General features: G+C 43.0%; 2 protein-coding genes across 2 annotated transcripts; one reads left to right on the forward strand and one right to left on the reverse strand.

Annotated features, from left to right (window-relative positions):
* Window positions 1–2,836: 2,836 nt before the first annotated feature.
* Window positions 2,837–14,173, reverse strand: gpat3 (glycerol-3-phosphate acyltransferase 3). The gene is made up of 13 exons (XM_003453595.4): window positions 14,034–14,173; window positions 12,494–12,666; window positions 12,317–12,383; window positions 7,513–7,801; window positions 7,020–7,094; window positions 6,854–6,943; window positions 6,677–6,770; window positions 6,426–6,541; window positions 5,838–5,893; window positions 5,670–5,755; window positions 5,442–5,570; window positions 4,015–4,094; window positions 2,837–3,429 (listed from the first exon to the last, which is right to left on the reverse strand). Exons 2-13 carry the CDS (start codon window positions 12,635–12,637, stop codon window positions 3,306–3,308), a joined length of 1,350 nt encoding a protein of 449 aa, XP_003453643.1. The 5' UTR covers window positions 12,638–12,666; window positions 14,034–14,173; the 3' UTR covers window positions 2,837–3,305.
* Window positions 14,174–14,310: 137 nt separating this feature from the next.
* On the forward strand, window positions 14,311–18,727 carry abraxas1 (abraxas 1, BRCA1 A complex subunit). Its single transcript, XM_003453596.5, has 9 exons — window positions 14,311–14,481; window positions 15,419–15,509; window positions 15,594–15,630; window positions 15,708–15,774; window positions 15,842–16,038; window positions 17,004–17,123; window positions 17,200–17,284; window positions 17,369–17,480; window positions 18,032–18,727. Exons 1-9 carry the CDS (start codon window positions 14,401–14,403, stop codon window positions 18,280–18,282), a joined length of 1,041 nt encoding a protein of 346 aa, XP_003453644.1. The 5' UTR covers window positions 14,311–14,400; the 3' UTR covers window positions 18,283–18,727.
* Window positions 18,728–18,873: the final 146 nt, after the last annotated feature.

Consider the following 18,873-nt stretch of genomic DNA (forward strand, 5'->3'; position numbering starts at 1 on the left):
AGCAGATTGTACACATAACAAACACGGAGAAGGGGATTGGACGGGGAGGACGGCCGCCGTATCAACGCATGACGACATCATTATTTCCCAAACTAAATAAGCTGGAATTTAACCACAAATCAATCCACTTGAAGAACTTCAGACTCAATTGTAGCTCAATCACAGCAGCAAGAAAAAAATCAATTCTGACCAATTAATGCCTGTTTCATTAGAGTATGCAAATGAGAGGTGCCGTCAGAGGCTCGGTCTTACATTTCCCCCTAATGGACAATGCCGACACTCACAGGAAGCTGTCACGGTCTGCTCTTGGCCCACTTTCATTTTGATAATGACCACTCAGACACAACAACACAACAGCCACACAGAGGTACAGAAACGACCCGAAATGGCACCAAACCTGAGAAATTACATCAAATGATGCAAAAGATGATTTTACAGAAGCAACATGCAGTAAGGCCAAACGTCTTTAAAGGGACTCTGTGTCCAAAAGAAGACACAAAATATAACCACAGACATAAAATATCTTCAACAGCGACACATCAGTAATGAGTGAACCCACAAAAACAACCACACAAACTGAGCACAGACACAAAAAATCTTCTTACTGAAAAATACAATTAACCCAGTCACACTCCTCACTGAGTCCTTGGGTGGGAGCAGGGAGGCTTCCAGCCCAATCAGCAGACAGTACTTGTTCCCCGACAGGTGAAGGTGGAGGGAACCAGCATCACTGTGGGCAACTCCAGAGGAGACCCGTTCCTTCCCCACTGAAGAGGCCAGCTTTCATCCACTCCACCTTCCCTGCAGGGAGATCCTTACAGCTGGTTCAGGGTGAGCCAACCCTGGCCTCGCAGGAGAAGTCCTAGTCTCACCAGATGATGTCCCTGATCCAGGTGAGGGTTCTGGGTTTTCTCACAGGACCAGTTTGGGAGACTCAGCCAAGTTCAAACTGCCCCCATTAACTCATCATTGAGGGACTATGAGACTCCTTTTTCTACTATGTAATTTTTCTACTATTTAATTTGGTTTATTGATATGGTTTTTAATAGTTAAGCAACACATTTTTCATATTTTGTCATGCTGTGAAATGTAGAAATACTGCTGTGTGCAGTAATTTGAAGGTGTACATATAAAATAAGCATAAATAACCACAAAATGAAAATACTCATTACTGATGTAAGTAGCAGTAACTTTACCTCTGCTTATAATGATCTGTGCAGCAACTGTTTTTTCATACCTAATGATACTATGAGGTACTAATAAGACTGTAAATAACTGTGTTATGAGTAGACTCTGTGTCTCTGTACACTTTTACTTTTCTCGTAGTTAACCTCAGAAAATGAAGTTGTCGTTTTATCTTCCACAGAAGTCATGAGAATATCGTTCCCATGATTTCTTTTATACCATGTCAGGCTCTGATATCCCGACGTCCTTTCCCAGCTGCGTGTCGTACCATACGTGTTAAAGTGGGGTCGGAGCGAGTCCGGCTTCAGGAATCGATCGGCCCCGGGAGCCGGACCGGACCTCGTCTGCATCACATCCATCAGAGCGGCGGCACAGAACAGATGGCAGAACGATGTATTTAAAGGCATTACACTCGAGCTAATGGCGAGCCTTAGAGGGAGCAGTCATTTACCCCTGTGAGTGGTCACTTCCCAGCACAGCGTCATTTAAAATGATGTCCGCCGCCCGATACACTCTCTTGGATTCAATTTGGAAATGTATTCATATTTACTCAGCGTACCTGCATTGCATTTGTATGGATCAGTTGAGGTAAACGTAAAACTGAGCAAATTGAATCAACATATTGGGACGGGGCGTACGTGGGGGCGTTAGCGAGCAGCCGGGGTCAGCGCGATGCCTTTTATGATGTCCCTCTGAAATCTATCTGAATCACATTAAATTGGATCTAAAGATGTGCAGACACATACATCACAGTAAATGGTGGTGGAGCAGCGCTCGCCAACAATCCCACCTCAACAATCGGGTTATAGGATCAGCTTTAGATCCTATTAATAATTCACAATCTTGTTAGGGGAGAACAAACATTTCTGTTCAGGCTATTCCAGCTGTGGGATTGTTATTCCAGGCGGTGGTGGCGGCCTTGGCGCGAGCACAGAGGCTGTGAAATGTAAGCCGTCCGTGTGTGGAAGAATAACTCCATGCTATTTCACAGTCTCTGCTTTCTTTATTAAAGCGCCGTCACAGTAAACACGCCGCCCGCCTGCCGCCTCCCTCTCAAGGCAAGGACCTCAGAGTCGGCTCTGAAGGACAGACGCGGCCTCACGTGACTCATTTAACCTCCGCTAACAGGTGACAAAATATCAACACACATGGAAATACTGGAGTAAAGTAAAGTAATCTGAATACTTCAAACTCGAGTCCATTTCGCAGTAATCTTTAAATCTTTTTACTCCCAAAACCATTTGTCATTTGTGTTTGTAATTAAAAACATTTTTGTATTACTCCAAATAATAAAATAATTACATGGATCCTAAATATTCTGATTATTTTAATAAAGAAAGAGAAGGTAGATCAACCTCTCACCTCAGTGAGGACCTCATCCCAAAGGTTGGGAATCCTGCACTACATCATCTCTGATGTGGGCAAATATAAAAATAAGCATAAAAAAAGTTTGATGTTTGTTTATTTTTCCCTCTGCCTTTTTCTTTCTTTTCATTTTACGGACTATTAAACATATATACATATATATGTATATATATATATATATGTTGTAATATTGTAATAATGTTTACTTTCTTTATTATGTCGATCTCTGTTTTAGACGTTTCTCAGATTCTTTTATTATTTTTCTTGTTACTGGAGAAGGGATTCGTGGAAAAATGTGAATTATTTATCTGTGTGTGTGTGTGTGTGTGTGTGTGTGTGTGAGGTTTCTGTTGTGTTGTGTTTGAGAGGTTTCTGTTGTGTTGTGTTTGAGAGGTTTCTGGTGTGTTGTGTGTAGACACACAGATGAAATATTTCTTCGTCCATGTGAGAAATAAACGGTGAGCAGAAGTGTCAGTTTGGTTCAGATGTTCGTACAAAAGTTAAAATCAGACACAGCGATGATGACGTGATAAATCATCCTCATCTGTGTGATGAAGAGTTCAGTCCTGGCAGCCGATGATGATGATGATGATGAAGAGGAGGAGATGAGCAGCTGGATGGGTGATTGTGTTGTGTCATGCTGCCTCCTGCTGGTGGAGATGCTGTCCTGCACCCACAGTCTGATGTGGCATTCAGGTCTGTCCTGTAAAGTCTAAAATCAGACGACTGAGTTTGCTGTGACTGATTGTTTATGATTAATTGTCTCTGCGGGTGTTTGTGGCACTGATGCCGTTCTGCCTGACGATGACCCTGCTGTACATCTTCTGCTGCTCTTCCTTATACGCGTCCTTCACCTTCCCTCGCTTTAGGCTTCCATCCCTTAAACGGAGAAAAAAAAAAAAAAAACAGGAAGAAAGTTTTCACTGAGAATCTCAATCCTGCAGTTTAAGTTTTTTTCCCACACGATTAACAGGAACTCCAAAATAGATTGAAAAAAAAAGAAAAGATGGTTTTCGACACAGAATTGATGCTTAAAAATTTTGTTTTGCAACTTTATGGATTATAAATATCATATAGTCATAACTTCGGGACTCAAACACAAAAAACTACTCATTAATTTATTATTTACAGTGCGTAATCATTTGCTCGTTAGTTTTAGTGAGTCGTGCTGACACGTCACTTTAAATGAGCCCTTTTCTTTGTGAGCTCGCTCGGCTGAGAGAAAATAGTCCCTGCTGCTGAGGTGTAATCCTTCAGCTCGCTATGCGAAAGCAGACGTCGCCACGACTGACATCTACAAACCGGGACGAACAAACTAAATCTAACGTTCAGTGTTTAGATCAGAACAAAGTTGTTATTTCATCATTTAAAAATCTGTTTTCTATCTTTAAACTGTTCTAATGTAGATACAAACTTCAAGTGTGATGTAGTTGAGTAACTGTACTGAGTAATCTGAGTACTCACCATGCCAGGTCAAGCAGTCCTCCCCGACAAGCAATGGCAGATTTCACTCTGTTGGCAAACTGGACTGCATCCTCTCCATCCTGAAAACACACCGAGGTCATGTTAGCTGTGATCACATGACTCTCACCATCTGTGTGTGTGTGTGTGTGTGTGTGTGTGTGTCTGTGTGTGTGTCTGTGTGTGTGAGCGTGTTTATGCTTCGGTAACACTGCTTTTAAAAGCCCAAATGGCGAGCAGCACAACATTTAACTCCTCATCTTCATCTGCAGACCATCATCACCCTCCATCAAAAGAGACGCTGGAGGGCGATGATGATGATGCTCAGGTGTTACAGCGTCACCTTCCTGACACAGTGAAGCACATGCTGCCCCCATCAGGTCAGAGTGGGAATTACAGCATGGGCAGATCATTGAAGATCAAAGGAAAGCGCTCAAACCTGCAGACATCAGGCCTTCAGGAAGTCCAGACTAACTCTGGATGAAACAGAAAATAATTCACTGGATTAACCCTCTGGGGTCAACAGACACTTTCTAAGGATAGTGCTCGTTATAACTCGCTGCTGAAAAACAAACAAAACAAGAAAAAAAAAACTTTTCCTATTGGTGGAAAAATGTGATGTGCTCCTCGTCATATAGTGGACAGAAACTATTTTTTGGAGTGGCACAAGTCATTTGTGTGGGATCTTATTGTGAGGGTTATAGAAAAAATGCCTGAGGCACTGGCTGCATTTTTAGGTAAATGGTTGTATATAACTTTGTTGTTTGCAAATCTTGTCCATAGGTTTTTAAAATGTACAATTTCTATTTGCACTTAAAGTTATGAAAATGATTCATTAAACATGTCTGTGGTTTTTACAGTAAAAAATATCACTTTTTTCTATTTGGATTTTATGTTTTTTGTGTGATTTTAGATCAGTTGTGTTAATAAAATTCAGACGTGTGAGGTTATGCTGAAAAGACTGAGACCAAACAAGATAAACAGTTTATAAATGTGAGATCAAAAGTAGCCAAAAACAGCCCCGGACACCCAGAGGGTTCAAACTGGCGTCTCTCTTTGTGTCTTTATTGTGTTTCTATTCGAGGCCTTTCAGTATTACTGTGTGTGTGTGTGTGTGTGTGTGTGTGTGTGTGTGTGTGCATTTCTCATCAGTTAACAGTTAATGTTTCCTATATTAGTGTCAAATGATTTATGCTCAGACATTCGGTGATGTAAACGATAATGGGAAGTTTGTTGGTCACAAGCAGAACGTCGATCAGATGATCTTTTCTACCTGTTGTTTCCTGTGAGGTCATGTGACAGGTGACCCCTGATGGATTAATCAGTATGTGTGTGAAAGGTTAAAGGGCAAAAATATAGTTTAATTTCCCCACTCGTACTTCAGATCCATCCCTGGGGTGTTTCTAGAGACGTTGACCTCCGAGGCGTACCTGTATGGTCATGGGTGGGAGGTACCACACATTGACGACGACGGCCCAACTGGTCATGGTGCGCAGCAGATAGCTGACCATGTTGTACTTGCTGCTGTTCCAGAAAGCATCGCCGAAGCGAGGGTCGTACTAAGACACAAAGGAAGTGAAGGTGAGTCAGGTTCTCAGAGCCGATTGGCTCAGGTAAAACATTCTCTGGACTAATCGATCATCGTGCAGCTTTGCTACCTTGATGGCGACGGGGTGGATCGTTCCTCCGATCTCAAAGCTGCCCTTCTTAAACATCATGACCGACGTGTTGTTGATGCAGGTTCCTGTTACAGAGACACAGACAGACATTATCCCGCCATCAAATCATGATTATCATTACCACCACCATCATCATGTGACGCTGACCTTCAGGAAATATAAGGATGGGAAGTTTGGTCTTTGCTGCTACGTGAGCTCTAAGCCTGCAGAGAGGAAGCACACGTCAGTGAGTCATCAAATACGTCTGCATCAACACTTTCACTAAACAGCTGTAATTACAGATGTTCCCGTCCGTTCCTGTCCTGTTTGACTGTGATGTGGTCACGAAACCTGAGTGTGACCCTCGAGCTCGAGGCTGTGGTGAGCATTTAGTTTACAGGAAGTGAACCTGGACCAAATCAGCTGACTCATCAAAGCGTTACGCCACATGGCCGCAGCTCGTCGAGAAGACAGCAAGGCAAACATCATTAGCTGATCAGCAGCAGCTCGGCAGAGGATGAAACGCACAAACACACACACAGGCTCCTGATCCACCGGCTCTGACAGGCAGAGCCACGCTGAACTACCTCCTGAGCCAACAGAACAAATTAAAGGTCAGGGTGCTAAAAATGTGTGATCATACGGGCCACACCCAGCTGTCAGTGATGTCAGAGCATCTCCACCATCATGGTTTGGAGCAGAAATATAAACATCTGACTCTGTCTGGCAGGTGAAATCGTTTACAGTCAGCCTCACCTGGTGGTCACCGCGTGGCGGTCTTTCATCTCCGACCTCTCAAACCAAACATGAGGGCACGACCTCACCATCGACCTCTGGATGACCCCCATCAGACCTCCATGAATCTGCCCCACCTGAGGACGACATAGCATCAAGACAACAGAATACACACACACACACACACACACACATACATACAAACACAGAAAGGCACACCGACAAACACACATAAACACACACCCATGCGCGCTGCTGTTGACGACACTTACCATGGCATAGCAGCCGTCATTGGCCAGGATCACCACATCGATGGGCGTGGTGTGATTAGCGACGCAGATCCCTCCTTTCTGAGGTCGGTTCTCTCTGCAGAAAGAAACACACGTGCTCAGATCAACAGGACGTGCTCGACAGGAAGAGCTTGACAGGAAGCGATGAAGTGGACTGACTTGTTGTGGTAGCGGATGGTGGCCGACAGCGCCCGGGCACAGATCCTGTAGCAGGTCAGGTGGACAACTTCGCTTAGCCAGTACTTCACACTGAAACAGATGCACATGCTCAGTCTGGGCCTCGCCGAGGCAGTCACCAAAGGTGTGAACCGTGGAAGCGCCATACCTGTTCTCAGGCAGAATTCCAACCAGAGTCGTTCCGATCACAAGCCACGAGAGGCCGATGATGGCCAGAGCAATCCTGCAGAGACATGAGGAGAAGGTGAAAATCCCCCTGATCAGAGCTGTCTCACTTTTATTCACTGAGAAGGCCTCAGAGAGACAGCAGCTCTGTCACCTGGTTTCTGAATGATGGGTGTAACCATACAAACTGCACATATACAGACTGCACTGCGGTGATGATGGTTTGGAGATAATTACAGCTAACTGCACATCTATTATCTCTTTTCTCACCAGTGATGTGTTACAGTGAGCAGCACTTCCTGTTTACCAGTTAAAAGCAGAAGATGTAAGCCCTGGAGTGACCTGAGAGCACTGAAACGTGCCTCTGGCTGAATTGCTTCACCGCTGTGAGAGCTGCTGTTCCTGTTGCAAAGGCCAAGGATGCTGAAATCAGCGCCTCCCCGGGTAGGTGAGAGGTCGAGCTGTGACACACTGACCTGAGAGGGAAGAGGACACAGTAGCGCACGAACACACCGATGCCCCAGAAGATGGTGAGGCGGAGGCTGATGTAGCGGAAGTTCTGGTTGGTGCGGGTCAGGAGGTTCCAGGAGGCCAGGTCCTCAGAGGAGAAGCGCTGGGTCACCTGGTCGTCCACGATGCTCTCCAGGCCCTTCTTGCAGAAATACAAGGCGTCACTCAGAGCAAACTCACCGCCTTCCAGAGACCGAGAACGCCGCAGCTGCTCCATCTCCTCCTCCATCGAGCCCTCCGCTCGCTCGATGATCCCTGAGTCATCAGAGAGTTTCAGAAAGAGTTCAGCAGGACCCGAGTTTAACACAGACACAGTAGAGACGAGAGAGGAAGGAACAAAGAACAGCGCCGAGTTTAGTCTCACTGTCTTTATTTGAGCATATATCATATATTTTCATATGTTTTATCACACTCTTCCTGTCTCTGTGATTTTCTTTTAAAAACCTGTGTGACTGTCTTGATGCATGATCAATCATCCAGGTAAGCAAATCTCAATAGTTGATTCTGTTCATCTGGATTTTTCAGTGGGAAAAACATTTCATCATCATCCAAGTGACGTATTCAGTCTCAGCTGACTGCAGGTTTCCAACCTTTAAACAGAACATTTACATACTAACTGAAACTAGCACCACTGGTGAACAATGGGCTGTGAGGTCAGTTTCTTGGTCATTAATATGCAAATTGTCATAACCATTAATTAACAACCACTGGTCAAAGACCATTCACTGAGAAGGCTCGTCTAGCACAGCATGAAAAGTCTAAGACCAGGCAACAAAGGAAATCTGACTTACTTGTTGTGTGTCAGAAACCACAGCAAATTACGGAGAAAGTCCTCAGCAGCGAGAAGAGAACAGGATGCCACACCGAGGATGGGGACAAGTGGGTGAGAAATTTGTCTAACAGACAACTCGCCCAAGCAGAGAAAAACATCTTTGCAAAAGGGTTGAACTTTGCTGTGACACCAAGACAAAATCCCAATAGTGGAACTGATCACAGCCACAGAAACAGCAATTCAAAACAGCAACATTGCAGATGTGGAAGCAGAGCAACTGCGGACAAAAGTTTCGGCCTGTCCCAAGAATGCAAGTCCCCAGCATCCAACATCAGCATGGAGGACAGGAAGGCACTCACATCACTTAGTAATGACAACAACATTATCATCCTTCCAGCAGACAAGGGTAGGTGCACAGTTTAGCTAAACCATAAAGACTATGATGACAAAATACTCATGATCCCCTGAAACAAAACCCAGGAAGTGTCACGGATCCGGCTCTGGGGACTCGGGGTCCGTGGGCAGTGGGGACTAGGACTATTATTGTTATTAGTATTATCACTATTATTATTATTATTATTATCATTGTCATTACTATTATTATTTGGTGTGTTCTCTGCACTGCCCCTGTGCGCATCTGTTTGTAGGCAGGTATGTGTGTGTGTGTGTTGCCTTTCTTCTGTGGCCAAGTTACAGGCACCTTCAGCCCTGGGGGCGTGGGCTGACTTGAGGGCTGGCCACACCCGAAGTCCTTGTCGCACACCTGCTCCTCATCTGGGCTCGTCGGGGGAGCTTTTTAGATGAGCGATGGAGCTTCCACCGACGCTGGATTATTGCGGTTGACTTCACGTCAGTCTTCTAGCTTGTAGGAAAGTGTGAGTGTATGCCTGCTAGGATATAGTGTGTTAACGGCTGCCTCTATTGTTTTCCCTCAGGAGTGTGGAACGAGAGAGGGCAGTGAGCACGGGGAGTGCAGAGACACTGGAGCAGAGAGCACTACACGGGGACTTTTGGGAAGAAGACACAACACGGGAGTCAGGGACACTAGGGGATTTATTGTTGTTTACTTCACCACCTTGTAAATAAACACTGTTGCACTGAAGAGTCCGGCGTTTGGGTCCAATTTCCCCACATCCCTACGGTCTGCCAGCCAGACCGTGACAGGAAGTGGTTACAGGAAGAGGATGAGAGATTGTCTGAAGCAGTTAGAACAAGACAATGCTATTGACCGGACCTCATACCACAGGCTATACCCAGGGGAATCTACACCAAGTCTGTCAACCCGCTGGTAAGCAGCTCTGAACACCACAGCCAGAATACCTTGGATTTTGTTGAGAAGGTGAGAGATGTCATTATGGAGGCAGATGAAACAATGGTCTCATACGTTGTTACATCTCTCTTCACTTGTGTTCCAGTCACTGAAGCAGTGGAGGTATTTTGTAAGAGATTACAGGATGACCCCAACCTCAGCAACAGGACCACTCTCAGCACCAACCAAGTGTTTTTCTGTGTTTTTTGCTCTTGGAACTGTGTCTTCATTATACCTATTTTGCATACAAGGGTCAGTACTACAGGCAGAAACATGGGTGCGATCGTGGCTCAAGAGTTAGGAGCTCGCCTTGTAAGCCTGGAAGGTTGCCGGTTCAAGCCCTGGCTTGGACAGTCTCGGTCGTTGTGTCCTTGGGCAAGACACTTCACCCGTTGCCTACTGGTGGTGATCAGAGGGTGGCACCCGGTGGCGCCAGTATCCGGCAGCCTCGCCTCTGTCAATGCGCCCCCAGCTACAATGTAGCTTGCCATCACCAGTGTGTGAATGTGTGTGTGAATGGGTGGATGACTGGTTGTGTAAAGCTTTGGGGTCCTTAGGGACTAGTAAAGCGCTATACAAATAGAGGCCATTTACCATTTACATGGGTGTGCCATGGGTCCCCAGTTTCACCCATTGGAGGTAACTTGTACATGGAAGCAGTGAAAAAGAGGGCTCTGTTACCCTACCCTGGAACATCACCAAGTCATTGGTTCACATATGTGTGTATGTGTGTGAAAAAACAAATCTCAGGACGGACCACCATTCACTGATCACATTAACTCGGTGGTAGCAGGTTAGCCTTCTTAGACTGAAATTTCCATCAGTAATGGAAATGCGCCAAAAATTGTTCCACCCCAACAATTAGGTCACCCAGCACAAACAGATTACTATAAGACACATGGTCAAGTATTGAGAGGATTTATACATTGGGGAAACCAAACAACCTCTGGCTGAGCAGATGGCTAACTCATCAGGCCAGTGGACACTCTTTCAATGATGAGAATGCTACTCATGGTCATATTAATGATCATGAAACTGACCTCACATTGTTCGTCAGTGGGCTGGTTTCAGGCAAATTTACTGTTTATAAGGTTGGGGAAACCTGCAGTCAGCTGAGACTGAAGAAGTCACCTGGATGATGATGAAACGTTTCTCCTACTGAAAACATCAACTTTTTGGGAACCTGTGTGATTGTTTCTGTGTCCCTTTGTGTTTTGGGGGTCATTTTGTTCTCTGTGTGGTGGTTTTGTGTCTCTCTGTAGTTGTTTAGAGTCTCATATTTTTTTGTTGTCATGTTTGTGTGTCTTCCTGTTTCCATGTCTTTTTCCTTGAATTAACCCAGAGGGACCTGAATGAGCTTTTTTTTTTTTTTTTTTTTTTTAACTTTGGTCACTTTCCTGTCCTTAAGGACGTTTGACTCGGTGTGAAAGGTTCTTGTATTTATTTCTATTTTTTTCTTTGTACCTCAGAACAAGTTTGCAGTAAATCTGTGAGGCCTACAGGCTGTTAAGCGTTAAACCTCTGACACACAGCAGCAAAGCAGCAGTGCCTGTGTTTGTTATTAGTGTGTGTGTAAGTATATGTTAGTTTGTGTTAAAGTGTGTGTTATTGTGTTAGTGTGTGTGTCTCAGTTTCTCTCTCAGGTTTCTGTTTGACCAGTGTTATGTAAGCAGCTGTTGCATCATCATCCTGAGACGAGCCATGTGCTTCTCTCCCTGACCTACAGCCCGACATCAGATGCTGCAGCTGACCAATAGGAAGCCCCCACCCTCGGCGCAGAGCGTCACATGATCTGTGCTGGCAGCCCAAACATCCAAACAGGAACAGGAGCTGAAACTCCGAGCAGCAGCACAGAGGAATCTCGTTCTGCTTTTAAAGTCTTGTACGCCACATCAGAATGGAACAAAAGTTTGATCAGTCATGAGATCAACGGGATTATTGGTTTATTTAATAAATACAGTCTCAATTTGACCAAATGTGATCATTAAAATGTTTAACATAGCGATTCACTGTTTAAAGCCTTAAAAATCTAATTTTACGAACACACCAACAAGTATCTGTGACAACATTTTTTCACATCTGATCATTTTCTAATTTTAAAAACATTTTTTTAAATAATAAAAAACACTGTATATTTTCATTTGTTGATTTAGACTTTTTCTTTTTAATTTGCATAATTTTATTTTACATAGTTATTACAAATATTATTCTAATGTTATTAGAAATTATTTATTGTAAAAATAATATTATTTCTGATTTTTATTCCTTTTTTTCAAAGTAATTTTTAAAATTTTCATTGTAGTTTATATTATTTATTTTGACAATATCCAACAGCTTTATATCTCATATACTATAAATATATGTATATATATTATGTATATATACATATATATATTAGAGTTTCTTTATTTAAAGTGTCTTTTAAAATTAGATTTATATAATTATATAAAAATGTTATTATAAAACATATATACATGACATATACATAATTTTATTTTGATGTTTTTTATTCCCTGTTTAAAATATTTTTCCTGTTTTTATTATATTTGTTATTGAGGACGATGAGTCGTCTGGTAGTTTTTACATAAATGTGAATAATCAAACTTCTCTGATGATGTATTTCTACATCTGATCATAATTGATTAAGTGACTGACTGAATGTTTTCTGCTGTGATGCGAGCAGACTCACCGTTGGGCAGCGGTGCGGGTACGCTGGGCTGCTCCTGGCGTCCTCTCTGGATTCGTATCGTGGCCCACTGCAAAGTTATTAGGACAGATGACCTCTGACCCCATTCTGCCGCTGCTGCTCATTGCACAACTTTACACACATGTTGAGCATAGACACGAGTTCCTCTGGACTGCTTACCTCAAGGAGTTTAACCAGGATCTGGATGTAGACGCTGGTGACACCCAGAGAGAGGCCGAACATGGCGGGCAGCGTGATGAGGAACACAACTACAAACATCCACAGCTGGAAAACAGCCACGGCCACGGTCCACAGGTCCTCCATTGCTGACAGCTTGCAGGTCACCTCATCATCTGCAAACAGGAGGTTAAAGGAGGCGCTAGCATCATGTTCCCCTGAGGACGAACCAAAAACACTCTGACCCGCTCCCCATCACCTCCACCACAGTCAGCATGCCGTCCTTCTCTCCTATATACTTGCATTCTTTGACTTTCCAGAACAGAAGTAAATGATCATTGAATAGGAAAAGCTTTATTCATTTCTATGCTGATAACAGTTATTTACTGATCAGCTCCTTCTGCCAACAAATTCTGTCTAACCTACAGGATCTTCTTCTAAACATTTTAAGCTCCAGATTCTAATTCTGGGACCTCCTATTGCTCTGCATGATTCACAGCTCAAAATAATCTTTCTTTAACCTATTCTGCCCCTCACTTCAACCCCACAAAAAAGGGGGGAAAACATTAGCTCATCAAGCTTTCTTCTGATTGGATGTCCATCATACAGATCCAAGAGTAGAAAAAACTGAAGCTATTTATCAGTTAACAGAAAGAATATTCACAATAATTGATTGATATTAAAAACTACCTGACAGGTAGAGTTTGATTTTCCTGAATTTATAAAATAAAAAAAAGGTTTTAAACCTATTTTTTGTAGCAAAAACGTCAAAGAAAAATAACATAACATATAATACATAACAACTTTAAGGTACTTATGCTCAAGTATTTCTGCTTTTTTATTATTCTATAATACTCCAAACCTTTTCAGTTATGACTGTAAATTTATTTTGGGAGTTTTTATGATTATCATCTTTCTTTCTGACCTGCTTTTAACTAAATGCAAAGTCTTATACATATGAAAAAACATTTTAATTCATATTACAGCTGTTGCTGAATTGAAGTTATATTAATAGAAATGTTTTAGGTTTGTGTTTGTTTTTGTTTTTTTTATCAACAAAACATCAAATATTTGATTGAATTTAGGTTAAAAATGTGAATTTCATATTTGTCTGCTTTTAAATGAGAGGAAGGTGAAGAGTTTTGACTATTTGAAAGACAAATAAGGCATTTCATTATATCACAGGCTGTTTAAAAAACTAGTGCACATATTTAACTAATACATATTAATATGTTTACAGCCCTTTTGAAACACATATAACCCTTTAAACTTGTAATTTAATGTAATATAAACACAACAACATTTAATTGAAATAAAATTTAAAGTGAGAAAATGACCCTTTTGAACTCAGTTAAAGTGAAATCAGTTGTTAAGTATAGGTTCATATACTGAGTATAAAACAGTTACAGCAGTAAATGAAGTAGTTTTAAAACTTTAGCAGAACAATCAGTTTACCTGTTAAAACAACAATAACAACAACAACAAACATTCAAAAATATGATTATTAAACAGCCTGCGGTGACTCTGGAAGTTTAACTCTTACCTGTAATCGAGTATTTGTACGTTTCAAATCCAAAGTACCGTTACATGAGTGAATTACTGGCGCTATTGTTCGGATAAAGGAAGTTAGACCCGTTAGTCCGACTATCTAAACTGAACTAACCCGGGTTACCGGGACAGGACCCCCACAGAAGGCCCTGTTTCAGTGGAAGTGTGCCTGGGAGCGAGGAGCGGCGAGCGGATCTCTATCGTGCTGCTGTCCGGAGAAACTGAACCTTCAGCCCGCTGGTTTTATGGTTAGCTCGCTAACCAGCCCGCTCCTCCTCCAGCGGAGCCCGCTGCGCACGAAAAAATACGCAGCGTATGACTGCGCGTATGTGACGCGTCCGTGTTTGTGATGAAACGGCATCATGGCGGAGCCCACTGTCCGCTTGCCCGGGATCGTTTTAGCTTCCCTCATGTTTCAGCACGTTAACAGTGACTCCGATGTGGTGAGAAGCTCTTTTACTCGTCATTAAAACTGATGAATTCTTATTGAGCCTTTGTGGGTGATTATGTAGTATTATTGTTAAGGAGGAAAGCTAGCAAATAGAACAGACGCGCCAGGTGTTAGTATCAGGCTTTAAAGTTGATAAAATCGTATTTATTAGTTTAATTATTCGGATTTCAGCGTGTCGTTTGATGCAGCAAAGAATAGTTTGTCGTCTAAGTGAAGTCAGAACTCCCTCTGTGGTGTTTCTTCAACTTTTAAACTAGCTAATCGCTCTTGGGTTCCAAACAAACCAGACTCCATTCAAAAATCTACTAATTTAAAGGGAAACCAGGTCCTGGTAAGAAGTCAAACCGTGTAAAACATATTAAAATACATTTTAATGTTCAGGGAGGTCTGTAGGTAAATTTGGTACATCTGTGATCCAACAAGGAACGATTACGCGAGTCGAGTTTTGCATGAAACCCGAGATGTTACTGCTCCTTTTCAACCATTCCCGTCGGTGCACACCACACTCCATTCACAGATTTTAGGTTTTAATGTAACACTGATTATTCTCGTGTATTCGTGCACTTTTAAACAGATCCCCAAATTAACGATGATCTGTTAGTAAATTCGGCATATGTTTAATCCAACTACTGAATCTTACTGAAGACATAATTTAATTGAAAAATTGGTGCTCAGTTCTCGCCCACCACCGTTTCAGAATACACCAGACTCCATTTAAAAAATGTAAAGTTTAATGAAAATGGCTCCTGACAAGAAAACGTTAGCGTGAAACATAATCCGATACATTCAAGTATTCAGGGAGGTCTGTTGGTAAATTTGGCATATTTTTTTAACATTTATGTAAAAATGCTGTAGCTGAAATTATTATATTGAGTAAACAAATGCTTATAGATTTAGGGGTTTTATATCTAGTTTTATTCATCCATCAGGAGGGGTTGATTCTCGGAGAGAGCAGGTTTGACGAGCAGGTCACCATCAGCGACTCTCAGGCCGATCACATCCACATCGAGGAAACATACAGTAAGTGCATCTCAATAAACTGTACAGTTACACAAGTACTACAGTTACTGGTACACTTTTAGGAATGTCTGTTTTCTCTGACAGACGTCCAGAAGCACATCGCCTGCCACAGACTGAACACGTGAGTGATGCATCGTGACGTAATCATGCCATCGTGTGTGTGCTGTGTTCTTATGTAAAGGTGTGTCTGTGTGTCAGTCTGTACAGCAGTGATGGACAGGTGAACGCGGAGGAGCTACACAAGCTGCTGGCAGAGAACAAGCAGGTGAGTGTGATGGGGAGAAGGTTTCAGCATGATGCGATCATGTGATTGACGTGTTCGGCTCGTGCAGGAGAGCGTGATCGGCTGGTACCGGCAGCGCAGGAACTCAGAGCAGCAGATGACCTTCAGAGAGAAGCTGGTGCACGAGAACCTGAAGAGTGCTCTCTCCAACCCTCACATGATCTTTGTGCTGCTGACTCCCACCAAGACGACACCTCCAGGCTCCACGCACAGGATGGAGTACTCGGCCTTCATCTCCCGCAGCAGGTGGCGCTCTGAGTATACCTGAATATCTTTATATCAGCTTGCTCTCTAGCGTTGTCTCTAAATCCTCTACAAAGACACATCAGCTCATAGTTTTTACCCAAATGTGGAGTTTGTGTTGTGGGGAGTTACTCATTTGGTGACATTTGAAATCAGTCCACAGAGTCAGCGAAGGTTGGCTTTTTTTTTTTTTTTTAAAGTTATGTTACAGTCAGTCCTGAAATCTTAAATACATTAAAAACGTTGTGCAGTACGGATCAAAAATCTTCGGCTCCTTGGAAATGAGATTTAAATCTCAATTAGACTTTTCTCTTGAATAAATTAAAGGATAATAAGTTTCATTGTTCTCCCACCGATGGCATCAAGATGGTAAAGAAGACAGTTTTAACCATTTTTGACTAAAAGCCTTGTTTGGTTGTAAAGAAGTACAGTGTAAAACCACTTCATATTAATGTTATCTTAAAATTAAAATAATCTTTCCCGGGGCTCCAGAACGATACCCTGAGGAACACCTTCATAATCTGAGACTGCCAAACCTCTGTCTGCCTGAAATTCCCACATGAAACCTCTTAAAGATCATTTTTACTGTTAAAGCTGATCAACCGGGTCACTGCCACCTGTTTGTGTTAGATGAATGTTTCTTCGTTTTGTATAAAAAGATAAGAAAAATCTCATTTTACTCAGCAGGTGCTGGCAACTTAAATATCAGGAGAAACTGAGTGTGAATGAAGTGATGATAAAATGTTTTATAATTATTAAAATGCTCCAGTTGGCTTTTAAAGTGAGTAAAAAACCTGGGAGGCATTCACAGAGGTCTGAAACATCTCAGCTTTGGGTGAAGCGATCAGGTCAGTTAGAGGAACGTTAAATGAAAACAGGAGGGTGGAGGCGGGCGGACAGCTCTGTGTTTCCACGTTTAACGGACTCGTGTCTTTTCCTTATGGTTTGTTTCTTCTTCTCCTGTGGAGGCACTTCATGAACGTCCCTGTGCTCATCACCAACCTCGGCCTCCTCGAGCAGCTTTCTTACTGGAAGGTGTCGGCGCCGTGCTCTGCAGCCGGTTACAGCCTCACGATGAAGAAACACGGGTATGCCCCGCCCACGCTGGCACGTTTACACCGTGTCCGTGTTTCTGCTGGCGTAGCTGAGATTTCTTTGTTTCAGGTCAAAGTTCTTCTGCTCCAACGGGCTGCTGAAGGAGGTGAACGAAGTGAATAAGATGAACGACTCGCTGCAGGCGGAGCTGCAGGTGAGCGAAAGTGTCAGAGCGCCTGAACTTCCTGCTGCTTCATTTCCTGTTTGATTCACTCTGCATCCTTCTGTTTGTGAACAGAAAACGTGCAGAGACGTGGAGGAGAGCGAACGCCTGGTCGAAGTGCTGCAGACGGAGGTGTCAGCCCTGAGGACGAGGCTCAGAGAGAGGCAGCAGAGCGAATCAGGAAAAGGTTTCAGATTATTTTATCTAATCTCACACAGCAGCGGGATTAGATGAACTCACAGTATCTGCCTCTTCCCGACACCAGAGACACGTCTCGGGATCAGCCCAGCTTTTTAAAAACACTGCGTGCCACAACGCAGAAACTCTTCCTGTGCTAACATGTGGACGGACAAAACTGAGAGTTAGTCTCATAATGTCAAAGGTGTTGTGTGATTTGTGGGCTTTTGATTGGCCAGTATTTCGTCGTGGTTAGGTTTATATCACTGCGTGTTGCTTTGGCATGCTCTCCACAGACTGTGAAGTCGCTCTTTGCATTTTCATGGAGATAATTTTTTAGTTTTTTTCATATTTTAAAAATTCTACCAGTTAGAAATTTAAAATAATAATAATGATAAAGATTTGGATCGCAGTGATAACTAAAGGGGTAGGTGAAGGTGAAAACCCTGATGACAGGAGAGGAAAAAGAAAGTGCCAGTTTAATGTCTTTATTTAAAATCACGGTTAGCTGATGACCTGCAGTAAAAAAGTTTTTGAACTTTTCTTTTTCTCCATGAACAGAAAGCGCCGGCGACCCCGGCGAGCCAAGGAAGAACCTGCTGCTTCAGGAGGCCGTCAGGGCACTGCTCGCCTCCTCGCCGCTCTTCCACACCCAGAAACTCACGCTGCAGGGATTTCCTGTTCCTGACCACACAGAGAAGATTTCCACAACGACAGCGAGTGAGGCGCCGCCGAGCACAACACACTGTCGTAAAAGGTTGAGGGAAATGCTGCCAGAGAAGGAGAGGAAACGCAGGAGGAGCAAGAGCTGAGTCCAGGATGTATCCAAGTTCTGTCAGTGTTTTTGGAACCGGTCTGTTTAAAAGAACTGTTATCGATAAAGTTTGTTTCAAAAAAGGACAGCAGTGGTTCTTTTTACCTGAGCAGGTGTAAAGTTCAGAGTCTTCACGCTCAGATGGAGGACTGGTTTGATTTAGGCTTCCAGCTGTGACACTTTGGTGTTTATTCCAGATGTGGGAGAGCAGAGGCAGAAACAGCACATTCGGTTTTAGAGTCATCAGGTTTTTACCTTTTGTTCAGTTTCCAAGTTTTTACCTGACCTTTAGTTGATCTCGCGCTCACACAGAAACTGTTTCACACTGCGTTTTATTTTTCACTGTAAAGGATGAAGCGTGCATTTCATTAAAGGTCTGACCGTGTGCGGTCATTTGAATTTATCTTCAGACTGCAGCAGAAATCATAAAGCTCTGAATTACACAAACCTGCCCGTTTTTTGTTTTTTTTTATCTGTTTCATATAATTCAGAGGAGTCAAACACGTGGCTTGGGGGCCAGTATCAGCCCACAACAGAGTCCGGTCCAGTCCAGGTGGTGGTGAAAACTCTAAAAACTGATGAAATGCGA

Source organism: Oreochromis niloticus, linkage group LG7, assembly GCF_001858045.2.
Source record: "Oreochromis niloticus isolate F11D_XX linkage group LG7, O_niloticus_UMD_NMBU, whole genome shotgun sequence".
Taxonomy (NCBI): Eukaryota; Metazoa; Chordata; class Actinopteri; order Cichliformes; family Cichlidae; genus Oreochromis; species Oreochromis niloticus.